General features: G+C 63.3%; 1 protein-coding gene across 11 annotated transcripts in view; it reads left to right on the forward strand.

The window, feature by feature from the left end:
* CCDC57 (coiled-coil domain containing 57) overlaps positions 1–12,877 on the forward strand; it is a 78,953-nt gene extending 66,076 nt beyond the window's left edge. For 6 of the 11 annotated variants that reach the window (XM_070060095.2, XM_089318553.1, XM_089318551.1 and 3 more), the window contains 2 exons: positions 3,372–3,509; positions 12,642–12,877. In XM_070060095.2, the coding sequence (XP_069916196.2) occupies positions 3,372–3,509; positions 12,642–12,814 (311 nt within the window). In that variant the 3' untranslated portion in view covers positions 12,815–12,877. Of the gene's footprint in view, positions 1–3,371; positions 3,510–12,641 lie in introns of those variants that run through there. The other 5 variants (XR_016224386.1, XM_070060106.2, XM_089318558.1 and 2 more) reach the window with 2 other exon arrangements.

The raw sequence follows: 12,877 nt of genomic DNA on the forward strand, positions 1-12,877 counted from the left end.
ACTCCCGGCCCGGCGCTCACATGGAGCCTGCTTGGCCCCCACCCCGACCTCGCCTGCTGCACACCAGGTTCCTCTCCCGCGGTTCCCTGAGGTCAGGGTTCCACGTCCAGGTGAGGGCCTGGCCTGAGGCCCCAGGGCCCCAGCTGGCGGGGTCAGGATCTGCTTCCAAGGCCACAGGGGGCAGGGGGCAGTGCCAATGCCCATGGGTGCCGGGACAAAGACAGGGCAGAGGACCTGCCTGCTGGGTCCAGGGAGGCCTGGCTGACTCCACCCCGTGGCCGTTCTTCTGCCAGTGTGGGCCGGCCAAGCCAGATCATCCTGTTTTTCAAGAGAAGCTGGAAGTCTTTTAGAGACATATAAAATGTTTCACTTTTTAAATATTGGCAACTAATTAAATCAAAACAGGGAGTAGGCCAGATCACAGCTCTGCGTGGGAACTGCCGGCTCCCGGGGCTGATGGTTCTGGCCCGGGGCTGATGGTTCTGGCGCGGGGCTGTGGGGCCTCCAGCTGAGGGCTGGGCACAGCTCAGAATGGGGACACAGTGAGTGCCGGCGACTTCCTCCCCGGGGAGCCCAGGAGGGGAGGAGCAGAAGCAGGTGCACACAGACCCGGCTGTAGCTCATATGTGTGTGTGCCTGTATAGACCTGGCTGTAGCTCACGTGTGTGCCTGTACAGACCCGGCTGTAGCTCCCGTGTGCACCTGTACAGACCCGGCTGTAGCTCCCGTGTGTGTGTGCCTGTACAGACCCGGCTGTAGCTCACGTGTGTGTGTGCCTGTACAGACCCGGCTGTAGCTCCCGTGTGTGTGTGCCTGAACAGACCCGGCTGTAGCTCACGTGTGTGTCTGTATAGACCTGGCTGTAGCTCATGTGTCTGTCTGTATAGACCCGGCTGTAGCTCACGTGTGCCTGTACAGACCCGGCTGTAGCTCACGTGTGTGTCTGTATAGACCTGGCTGTAGCTCACGTGTCTGTCTGTATAGACCCGGCTGTAGCTCACGTGTGCCTGTACAGACCCGGCTGTAGCTCATGTGTGTGTGCACCTGTAAAGACCCGGCTGTAGCTCCCGTGTGTGTGTGCCTGTACAGACCCGGCTGTAGCTCCCGTGTGTGTGTGCCTGTACAGACCTGGCTGTAGCTCCCGTGTGTGTGTGCCTGTACAGACCCGGCTGTAGCTCCCGTGTGTGTCTGTCTGTAAAGACCCGGCTGTAGCTCACGTATGTGTCTGTACAGACCTGGCTGTAGCTCCCGTGTGTGTGTGCCTGTACAGACCCAGCTGTAGCTCAGGTGTCTGTCTGTAAAGACCCGGCTGTAGCTCACGTGTGTGTCTGTATAGACCCGGCTGTAGCTCCCGTGTGTGTGTGCCTGTACAGACCCAGCTGTAGCTCACGTGTGTGTGTGCCTGTATAGGCCCGGCTGTAGCTCACGTGAGTGTGCCTGTACAGACCCGGCTGTAGCTCACGTGTGTGTCTGTAAGGACCCAGCTGTAGCTCATGTGTCTGTCTGTACAGACCCGGCTGTAGCTCACGTGTGTGTGTGCCTGTACAGACCCGGCTGTAGCTCACACATATGCCTGTACAGACCTGGCTGTAGCTCACGTGTGTGTGTGCCTGTACAGACCCAGCTATAGGTCACGTGTGTGTGTGCCTGTACAGACCCAGCTATAGGTCACGTGTGTGTGTGTCTGTACAGACCCAGCTGTAGCTCACGTGTGCACCTGTACAGACCCGGCTATAGCTCCCGTGTGTGTGTGCCTGTACAGACCCGGCTGTAGCTCCTGTGTGTGTGTGCCTGAACAGACCCAGCTGTAGCTCCCGTGTGTGTGTGCCTGAACAGACCCGGCTGTAGCTCACGTGTGTGCCTGTACAGACCCGGCTGTAGCTCCCGTGTGTGTGTACCTATACAGACCCGGCTGTAGCTCCCGTGTGTGTGTGCCTGTATAGACCCGGCTGTAGCTCCCGTGTGTGTGTGCCTATACAGACCCAGCTGTAGCTCATGTATGTGTGTGTGTGTGCCTGTACAGACCTGGCTGTAGCTCACGTGTGTGTGCACCTGTACAGACCCGGCTGTAGTGCACACGTGTGCCTGTATAGACCCGTAGCTCACACGTGTGCGCCTGTACAGACCCGGCTGTAGCTCCCGTGTGTGTGTGCCTGTACAGACCTGGCTGTAGCTCCCGTGTGTGTGTGCCTGTACAGACTCGGCTGTAGCTCCCGTGTGTGTGTTCCTGTATAGATCTGGCTGCAGCTCATGTATGTGTGTGTGTGTGTGTGCCTGTACAGACCCGGCTGTAGCTCACGTGTGTGTGTGCCTGTACAGACCCAGCTGTAGCTCACACGTGTGCCTGTACAGACCGGGCTATAGCTCACTTGTGTGTGCGCCTGTACAGACCCAGCTGTAGCTCACGTGTGTGTGTGCCTGTATAGACCCGGCTGTAGCTCACGTGTGTGCCTGTATAGACCCGTAGCTCACATGTGTGTGCCTGTACAGACCCGGCTGTAGCTCACATGTGTGCCTGTACAGACCTGGCTGTAGCTCAGGCGTGTGTGTCAGGCAAGACCAGGACGTCCTGTTGGGTGGGGGCAGCCTGTGGTCAGCAGCTCTCCGGCGTTGGAGCTGCTGGCTCTTTCCTGGAAGGACTCTCGCGTTGGGTTCGTGCCAGCTTCGTGGCCCAGCTCTGCTCTGGGCCGAGCACGGGCATCAGCCGTGTGGCGTCTACACCTGCCGGCCGGCGTGGGGGAGCAGGTCACAGCAGGCCGGCGTGGGGACCCTCGCGCTGCCGTTGACAGTCTTCCCCGGCTGAGATAGAGCTGTGGCGGGCAGAGCACAGGCGATGGCGGGGAGAAGAGAAAGGGGACGGCACAGCTGAGGCGGGCACGGGCAGGCGGGCAGCCTCAGGCCACTCTGAGCGCCCTTTCTCGGGGGCTGGGATTAGGGGTGCATGGCCCGGTCTGGCGGGAGGTGTGGGGTTTGCTCTCTAACCTGGGTTTCTGCAGAAAGTCATTTAAACGGCTGTGTTCCGGCCTGCTGACGTGGGACTTTGGCCGCAGTGACTCCATTTTGGTTGTCCTCCTGGTCTGTGGGCGGTGGCGCAGGAACTCAGTCCCGGGAGCCCTGGGGTGGCCGCCGGCCTGCCTGCGGGGACCCAGCTGAGCCGGGGAGCTGGCCGGGGCTTTCCGACGAGGAGCACGCGGGTGAGATTGCTCCACGTGTGGCCCTCACCGTGGCTGGCGTGGAGGGGCGGGGGCGCACTCTGTTCCAGGTTCTGTGACGAAGCCTCCCCTGCACTGGGGGGGGGCGGGGGGGGGACTGTGCTCCAGCGGCAGGAGCTGGGCGCGATGGAGTCAGTGTCCACCCGTGCTCCCCGGCAGCCGCTCCGACCCGTGACTGCGTGACTCTGCGTGGAGCTGCTGGCCGGAGCCGTGAGTGCACGAGAGGCCGGCGTCTCCCGAGCTGGCCGAGCTTCCGCCTCTGCAGGCTCGACGTGAAACGCTCCTTCCCTTCCTCAGGTCGTGTTGGAAGACAGAGACAGAGACGGGGACCCTCCCCTCCCCTCCCTCCCCGGTTCCCTCCTTCCCCAGTTCCCTCCCTCCCCGGCTCCCTCCCTCCCTCCCTCCCCGGTTCCCTCCCTCCCTCCCTCCCTCCCCGGCTCCCTCCCCGGTTCCCTCCCTCCCTCCCTCCCTCCCCGGCTCCCTCCCCGGTTCCCTCCCTCCCTCCCTGGTTCCCTCCCTCCCCGGTTCCCTCCCTCCCCGGTTCCCTCCCCGGTTCCCCCCCCACGGGGCTGGCGAGGCGGCCAGGAAGCAGAGCTCTCTGAAAGCGTGAGAAGCACCCAAGTGGGCCGTGGAGAGCACTTCCAGGAGGCCCTGCGGGAAGCAGAGGGACTTGTGTTCAAGTAACTAGTTGGGCAATAGCCCTCGGCTTCCCTGTTAACCCACTCCCGGCCGGGCTGGCAGAACGAGCGAGCCGCAGGTGGCACGGGCTTTGACCTGTGCGGCAGGCGCAGGCTCAGCTCAGCGGCAGGCCCGGCTGGGTGCAGACGTGAGCCCCAGAGACGTCCCCGGCTCTGGGGAGCCTTGGCTGCGTCCAGGGCGCTCGCAGGGCGGGAGCTGCGCAGGGAAGACCCGCTGGCCCGGCCCCAGAGGAGCTTGAAGGGTCTTGAAGTGGCAGGTGCTTCCTAGAGACCTCAGGAGACCGCGAGCAGCCCTTCAGCTGGTCTGGCTGCCAAGCAGGCGTTGCCGGCTGCCGTGGCGCAGTCGGTAAAGCCACTGCCAGGGACACCCACACCCACTCGGAGTCCCGGCTGCTCCTCCAGCATCCAGCCCCGCTGAGGCGCTGGGAAAGCAGCGGAACGGCCCGAGTGCCTGGGCCCCTGCCCCCAACGTGGGAGACAGGGAGGAAGCTCCTGGCTCCTGGCTGTGACCGGCCCAGCCCCAGCCCTGCGGTCATTTGGGGAGTGAACCAGTAGGTAAAAACAACTTCTGTCTCCCTCTCTCCTCTCCCCGCCTTCCCTCCCTCTTTCTCTGCCTCTCACATAACTAAAACAAGTGAATAAATAATCCACGAATTAAAGTTGTATAGACACAGCCTGACACAGCTCGTCACCCAGGCCTGCGCTGCAGGGGGAGGCAGCAGGTGGCGTGCTGAGGGCAGACGTGGCCCCGTGGCCCCGGGGAGGTGGCTTTACTCTTAGAGAGGTGTCTGTGGACATATTCGAAAGACAGAGAGAAGACGCCAGCCAAAGAAAGAGACCCCCGTTGGCTGCAACAGCCGGGGCTGGGCCAGGCTGAGGCCAGGAGCGCAGACTCAATCCAGGTCTCGCGCACGGCCGGCAGGGACCGGTACCTGAGCCTGCTGCCTCCCAGGGTGCACGGTAGCAGGAAGCTGGGGGCGGAGGTGGAGCCAGGGCTTGGATGCTGGCACTGCTGCACGGGACGCAGGCGTCACCCAAGCCCTGAGCACCGTGGCAGACGCCGCCCTCGGCACCTGACTGTGTAGGGGACGAACAGTATGCGTGAGCTGGGGTTACGGTCTCTGCAGAGGTGAGACGTAGGAAAGAGGCAGAGTGCACATCCCCAGGTGTGCTTAGAGTGTGTTCTAGGCCGGCGCCGCGGCTCACTAGGCTAATCCTCCGCCTGTGGCGCCGGCACCCTGGGTTCTAGCCCTGGTCTGGGCACCGGATTCTGTCCCAGTTGCCCCTCTTCCAGGCCAGCTCTCTGCTGTGGCCAGGGAGTGCAGTGGAGGATGGCCCAGGTGCTTGGGCCCTGCACCCCATGGGAGACCAGGAGAAGCACCTGGCTCCTGCCATCGGATCAGTGCAGCGCTGGCTGTGGTGAACCAACGGAGGGAAGAACTTTCTCTCTCTCTCTCTCTCTCTCACTCTCTTACTCTCTCACTGTCTAACTCTGCCTGTCAAAAAGAAAAAAGAAAAAAGTGTGTTCTAAAAATATGAATTGTGGCTGCTGACGCAGTAGAGGAGGTACAATAGAGCCAGAGCCTCAATCCAGAAAGGCACAAGGGGACTGGACGGAGGACAGAAAGGGGAGTCTAGCAGGAAGGCCGCTCAGCGCCGCCACGCTGCTGTGGACGGTGGTGGTGCAGGGACGCCCGGGCCTGAGCCCGCTCCCCGCGCAGCCCCCGCTGACGGCAGCATAGGCTGTGCCTGTGCTCGGGTCGCTGCTGCCTGCGTGGAGCCCTGGGCGACTCTGGGCTCCGGGCTTCAGCTTGGCCCACACTCAGTCATCACAGGCTCCTGGGGACTGAACCCGCAAGTAGAAATTCAGTGTGTGTGTGTGTGTGTGCACGTGTGAGAGAGAGAGAGGGAGAGGGAGGGGGGAGAGAGAGAGGAAGAGAGAGAGAGAGGGTGGGGGGAGAGAGAGGAAGAGAGAGGGAGAGGGAGGGGGGAGAGAGAGAGGGAGGGAGGGGGAGGGAGAGGGAGGGGGGAGAGAGAGGGAGAGAGAGGGAGGGGGAAAGATAGAGGGAGAGAGGGGGAGGGGGAGGAGAGAGGGAGGGAGAGAGAGAGGGAGGGGGAGGGGGGAGAGGGAGGGAAGGGGGGAGAGGGAGAGAGGGGGAGAGAGAGAGGGAAGGGGGAGAGAGGGAGAGGGAGTGGGGGGGAGACTCTGCCTCTCAGATAAACAATCTTTAAGCAAATTACAAGCAGACTGAGAGAGAGGGAGGGGGAGAGGGAGAGAGAGGGAGGGGGGAAGATAGAGGGAGAGGGGAGAGGGAGGGAGAGAGAGAGAGGGAGAGGGAGGGGGGAGAGGGAGGGAAGGGGGAGAGAGGGGGAGGGGGAGGGAGAGGGGAAAGATGGAGAGGGGGAGGGGGAGGAGGGAGAGAAGGAGAGAGGGAGAGGGGAGAGAGAGACGGGGGGGGGGGGAGACTCTGCCTCTCAGATAAACAATCTTTAAGCAAATTACGAGCAGACTGAGAGAGAGGCGAGGCTTTGCTGCTGTCCGTAAGGAACCCACTGCAGACACAGTCAGAGCTGGAGTCAGAGCTGGAGGGGCCTGCAGCACCGGCCCCGTGTGGGCGCCGACTCCAGTCCCCGCCGCTCCGCTGCCCACCCAGCTCCCTGCTGATGCCCCCGGGAGGCAGCAGAAGACGCCCCGTGCTGGGGCCCTGCACCCGCGTGGGAGACCCGCGTGGAGCTCCCAGCCGTCTCAGCCCTTTGGGGAGTGAACCAGCAGATGTAAGATATCTTTTTTTTAAAGATTTATTTTTTAATTTATTTTAAAGTCAGAGTTACACAGAGAGAGAAGGAGAGGCAGGGAGAGAGAGAGAGAGAGAGAGAGAGAGAGAGAGGTCTTCCATCCGCTGGTTCACTTCCCAGTTGGCTGCAACAGCCAGAGAGAGCTGTGCCGATCCGGAGCCAGGAGCTTCTTCCCGGTCTCCCACGCGGTGCAGGGACCTGAGGACCTGGACCATCTCCTGCTTTTCCAGGCCACAGCAGAGAGCTGGATCACGGAGCGCCAGATGGAGTTCCAGGCTCCTGGCTTTGGCTTGGCCTGGCTCCAACCGTTGCAGCCATTTGGCAAGTGAACCAGTAGATGGAAACTCGCTCTCTCAGTCACTCTACATTTCAAATAAATAATTCTTCAAAACAGATAAATTTGGGGCTGGCGCTGTGGTGTAGTGGGTAAAGCCACGTCCTGCGGTGCTGGCGTCCCGTGTGGGTGCCGGTTTGAGTTCTGGCTGCTCCACTTCTGACGCAGCTGCCTGCTGGTGTGCTGTGGCCTGGGAGAGCAGCGGAGCACGGCCCGAGTGCTTGGTTCCTGCACCCGCGTGGGAGACCTGGAGGAAGCTGCTGGCTCCTGGCGTCGGCCTGGCCCAGCTCCAGCCGTTGCAGCCTTCTGGGCAGTGACCAGCAGACGGGAGAGCTCTCTCTCTTCCCGTCCGGCTCTCTCTGTGACTCTGCCTTTCAAACACGTACACACTTACATACGCGCATGTGTGCTTACATGCGTGTGTTTGTGCGTGCATGCGTCTGTGCACGTGAGTACCTACATGCGTGTTCACACATGCGTGCGCACACACGTGCACAGAGCAGCCTATGGCCAGCAGTTCCCGTGCTGCACCTGTGAGCTCAGCCCCGTGTGGCCTCACCCAGGTGTCTTTGGTCTCGCCTGCCCCAGGCGCGCTGTCCCCTCCCTCACAGCACCCTGCCACCACCAACATGGAGCTCCTGGCTCGTGTGTCGCAGGTGACGCACGTCCCCGGGTGACACTCCGGTCCTCAGAGCTCTCGGCGGCCTCTTAATTGCTCTGCACCGCGGCTCGGGGAGCGCCTCAGGGAGGTCATTACTGGAGCCGCGCAGTCCCAGCCCTTTGCCAGCCAGGGCCCGCGGTTCCTCGGGGGGTCCTGGCCCTGGGGACTCCCCCTGCCCTCACGCAGCCCCAGACTCTGGTGGCCCAGGGCTGTGGCCTTGTCCAGGGACGCTTCTCTGCGTGAAGCGGCAAGTACGGGGGTTCTGGCTGCAACGTTTGCTGGGGGGGGCAGAGGCCCGAGCCCACCCCCCCAGACACAGGAGCCTGAGGTCACCTGCACCCTCACTCCTCCCTCCCTGGAGTCTCCCCCACCACCACACACACACACAGGAGCCTGAGGTCACCTGCACCCTCACTCCTCCCTCCCTGGAGTCTCCCCCACCACCACACACACACACAGGAGCCTGAGGTCACCTGCACCCTCACTCCTCCCTCCCTGGAGTTCCCCCACCACACACACACAGGAGCCTGAGGTCACCTGCACCCTCACTCCTCCCTCCCTGGAGTCCCCCACCACACACACACACACACAGGAGCCTGAGGTCACCTGCACCCTCACTCCTCCCTCCCTGGAGTCGCCCCCACCACACACACAGGAGCCTGAGGTCACCTGCACCCTCACTCCTCCCTCCCTGGAGTCCCCCACCACACACACACACAGGAGCCTGAGGTCACCTGCACCCTCACTCCTCCCTCCCTGGAGTCTCCCCCCCCACCACACACACACAGGAGCCTGAGGTCACCTGCACCCTCACTCCTCCCTCCCTGGAGTCTCCCCCCACCACACACACAGGAGCCTGATGTCACCTGCACCCTCACTCCTCCTCCCTGGAGTCTCCCCCCCACCACACACACAGGAGCCTGAGGTCACCTGCACCCTCACTCCTCCCTCCCTGGAGTCCCCCACCACCACACACACAGGAGCCTGAGGTCACCTGCACCCTCACTCCTCCCTCCCTGGAGTCCCCCCCAACCACACACACAGGAGCCCTGAGGTCACCTGCACCCTCACTCCTCCCTCCCTGGAGTCTCCCCCCCCACCACACACACACAGGAGCCTGAGGTCACCTGCACCCTCACTCCTCCCTCCCTGGAGTCCCCCACCACCACACACACAGGAGCCTGAGGTCACCTGCACCCTCACTCCTCCCTCCCTGGAGTCCCCCCCAACCACACACAGGAGCCTGAGGTCACCTGCACCCTCACTCCTCCCTCCCTGGAGTCCCCCCCACCACACACACACACAGGAGCCTGAGGTCACCTGCACCCTCACTCCTCCCTCCCTGGAGTCTCCCCCCACCACACACACACACAGGAGCCTGAGGTCACCTGCACCCTCACTCCTCCCTCCCTGGAGTCTCCCCCCCCACCACACACACACAGGAGCCTGAGGTCACCTGCACCCTCACTCCTCCCTCCCTGGAGTCCCCCACCACCACACACACAGGAGCCTGAGGTCACCTGCACCCTCACTCCTCCCTCCCTGGAGTCCCCCACCACACACACACACAGGAGCCTGAGGTCACCTGCACCCTCACTCCTCCCTCCCTGGAGTCTCCCCCCCACCACACACACACAGGAGCCTGAGGTCACCTGCACCCTCACTCCTCCCTCCCTGGAGTCTCCCCCCCACCACACACACACACAGGAGCCTGAGGTCACCTGCACCCTCACTCCCCCTCCCTGGAGTCCCCCACCACACACACAGGAGCCTGAGGTCACCTGCACCTCACTCCTCCCTCCCTGGAGTCCTCCCCCCCCACCACACACACACACAGGAGCCTGAGGTCACCTGTACCCTCACTCCTCCCTCCCTGAGTCGCTCCCACCACACACACACACAGGAGCCTGAGGTCACCTGCACCCTCACTCCTCCCTCCCTGGAGTCGCCCCCAACAGGAGCCTGAGGTCACCTGCACCCTCACTCCTCCCTCCCTGGAGTCCCCCCACCACACACACGAGGAGCCTGAGGTCACCTGCACCCTCACTCCTCCCTCCCTGGAGTCCCCCACCACACACACAGGAGCCTGAGGTCACCTGCACCCTCACTCCTCCCTCCCTGGAGTCCCCCCACCACACACAGGAGCCTGAGGTCACCTGCACCCTCACTCCTCCCTCCCTGGAGTCGCCCCCAACAGGAGCCTGCGGCAGCTTATGCAGGGCAGTGGTTGTGCACAGTGTGTGTCATTTCCCACTAAATGAATGGTTACCGTGTGCTTTTTCCTTTTTTTTTTTTTAAAGATTTATTTATTTACTTGAAAGTTAGAGTGACACAGAGAGAAGGAGAGGCAGAGAGAGGGGGAGGGAGGGAGGGAGGGAGGGAGGGAGGGAGGGAGGTCTTCCATCCGCTGGTTCACTCCCCAACTGGCCCCAACAGGCCCCAACAGCCGGAGCTGTGCCCATCTGAAGCCAGGAGCTTCTTCCAGGCCTCCCATGCAGGTGCAGGGACCCCGAGGACTTGGGTCATCTTCCACTGCGTTCCCAGGCCACAGCAGAGAGCCGGGACTCAAATTGGCACCCATACGGATGCCGGCACGGCATACAGGGGTGGGGTTTTACCCGCTCTGCCACAGCGCCGGCCCCGCTTTTTCCTTTTTTAAAAGGTTGGCGCCTGGGAGTGCCCCAGCAGGTGGACTGCCCCCCTCTGTCTTTGCTTTTCGAATCAGTCGCTCTCTTAAGTGTGATTTGGATAAGAGAGGAATTGGCTGCTTGACCGTTCAGTGGACCCCTGGGCCGGGGATTCCCCCTCTCCAGGGACTCTGCCCAGGCGCTGGGACCCTCCCCGCCTCCTGTCCGGTTCTCGCCAGTTCTTCCCACAGCAGCCTGGGCTCTGTTTCTCTCCCGTCCCTTTTCCTGGCATGTCTGAAATTTGCTTTTCACTTGACGATTTCTTTATTTGTTGTTGCCCTCAGTTTGCCTCGTTACTTTCTTTCCGATTTTTAAAAGATTCATTTATTTCTTTATTGGCTTGAAAGGCAGCAAAGGAAGGAAGAGGTCCTCCGTCTGCCGGTTCATTCCCTAAGTGGCTGGCAAGGCCAGGGCTGGGCCAGGTGAAGCCAGGAGCCTGGAGCCTCCTCTGGTCTCCCACGCAGGTGCAGGGGTCCCACACCCTCTGCTGCCTTCCCTGGGGTCTCCTTCAGCCCCCTTTCTGGACTGTCTCAGACATTGGTGACAGCAGCTGGGGCAGGGCACCACCACCGCCCACGCCCTGTGTGCCCACAGCAGGAAGGCCCCCGTCCCCTGCCGGCACGGTGGCCACTTGCCCTGGCTGCAGGGCGCAGGCCAAGTCCCTGTGCCCATCCTTGCGCAGAGCTGGGGCAGCCCGTGGTGTCCAGAGATTTCCAGGGGAGAAGCCAGGAGAGGCCTCTGCCGGGACGGGGGACCAGCACATGGTGCGAGCGTGGCCGGCAGGCGGCTCCCTCGGGGCCCTGCGGTGTGGAAAGGGCAGTGTTGCTCCATTCACTCTCCCAGCCCTGCAGCAGGCCCGCAGGTCCCCACCAGCTGCCAGCCTTGCTCCGCCCGGCCCCTCAGGACGGACAGGGCAGCGGCCCGAGGGGTGGGGAGGCGGCCTCACCGCCCCCTGGACCCCAAGACCGCCCACGCTCCAGGGCAGCCACAGCCCCCGCCCCCGCCCTCCTGCCCGCTCTGATCTGCTGCCCCCCCCAGCCTCTTGCTGCACCCTGCCGCTGGCTCCTCCCGAGAGCTGGGCCCCTGGGGAGCGCAGAGCTGGACGCAGGGGTGGGGCTGGGATGTGCTTGCCCAGGCAGGCGCTGTGTCCCCACACCCTGCCCCTCTCTGCTGCAGAGGCCAGTGAGGGACCCTGAAAGACCTGGGGCCTCCGCTGCCCTCACGGCCCCTGCATCGGGGATGGGCGTCCACACCCTGGGTGCTCCCTCCAGGGGCCAGGGAGCCAGACCTCCCAGCCTGGGCATTCCTGTCTCGTGGCAGCCACACCTCTGCCAGGGGGCCCTGCTGCCCCCGCGCCGGGCCAGGAGAGGGCGCCCCGAGGGCTGCCGTGGTCCCCTACAAGGCCTTATGACCCCCTGGAACTTTCCGGAAGGCTTGTGCTGGGCCAGCTCTGAGCAGCGGGAGGTCGTAGATGCAGTCACCTCCCCAAGGCCCGCGCAGAAAGCAGCAGGTGGAGTGAGGCACCCCTGGCGGGCACCCCTGGCGGGAGGCCCTGCCCTTCCCAAGTGGGCAGCATGGGCCCCCCAGGCAGAGGCCCTGCGGCCTGGCCAGGTCCTTCTCCCAGACCCTACTCTTCCTAGCAGGTCCCTGTGTGGTGGGAGGGGCAGCTCGGGGTCACCCCAGGGTCACAGTGGTGACCCCTGGGCCTGAGCCCTTCCCCAGGACCCCAGACCTCCCACTGCTCTGCTCGGGTGGGCAAGGACCGGGCAGGGCTGAGACTGGCGGGCAGCAGCCTCGTGGGCAGAGGTTGGAGAAGCACAGGGCACAGAGCGTGCTGTGAGGGCCAGCAGCCGCTGTGGACTGGAGCCCCCACCCCGTCCCCCGCCCGAGGCTGCAGGAGGCGCCCCCAGTGGCTGGCAAGGACCAAGCGGACAGCTGCACAGCCAGGCCCACCCAGGCGCCAGCCCTCAGCACCTGCTGCCCCTCCCCCACCTTGGAGTCCAAAGACCCCACCTGCCAGGCCTTCCAGCTGGCCCTGGGCTCACCCCTAGCCGATGTGAAATATCATGGTTTTGGTTGTTTTACGATAGAAATATTCAGAATTCAAAAAACTTGGGAAACAGAACAGCTGCAGGACAAAGGTCGGGTGGCCCAGCCTCTCCGGCCACGGCGAAGACCTGCGTGGGCAGGGCGAGGGGTCCCGGCCGCAGCCTCCCCCCTCACTGTGCTCCCGTCTCTCCTCCTTGTCTGCAGAGTGTCCAGCCACCGAGAGCCCCCGCACAGCACAGACAGGCCTTGCCATCGAAGGGGTGACCGTGACAGCCCAGCCGAAGTCTGCACCCGCCAGACCCTGCAGGGCCCATCTTGCAAAACCCAGGAGCCGCCAGCCGTCCCCCAAGATCCGGAACTACAACATCAAGGCCTGACCCCGCCATGGCCTGTGGGGACCAAAGGCCTTGGAGCCCATTAAAGCAGGTGCCTCCCTCGTG

This window comes from Oryctolagus cuniculus, chromosome 17 (assembly GCF_051225735.1).
Source record: "Oryctolagus cuniculus isolate XC-2025 breed Fujian yellow rabbit chromosome 17, ASM5122573v1, whole genome shotgun sequence".
Classification (NCBI taxonomy): Eukaryota; Metazoa; Chordata; class Mammalia; order Lagomorpha; family Leporidae; genus Oryctolagus; species Oryctolagus cuniculus.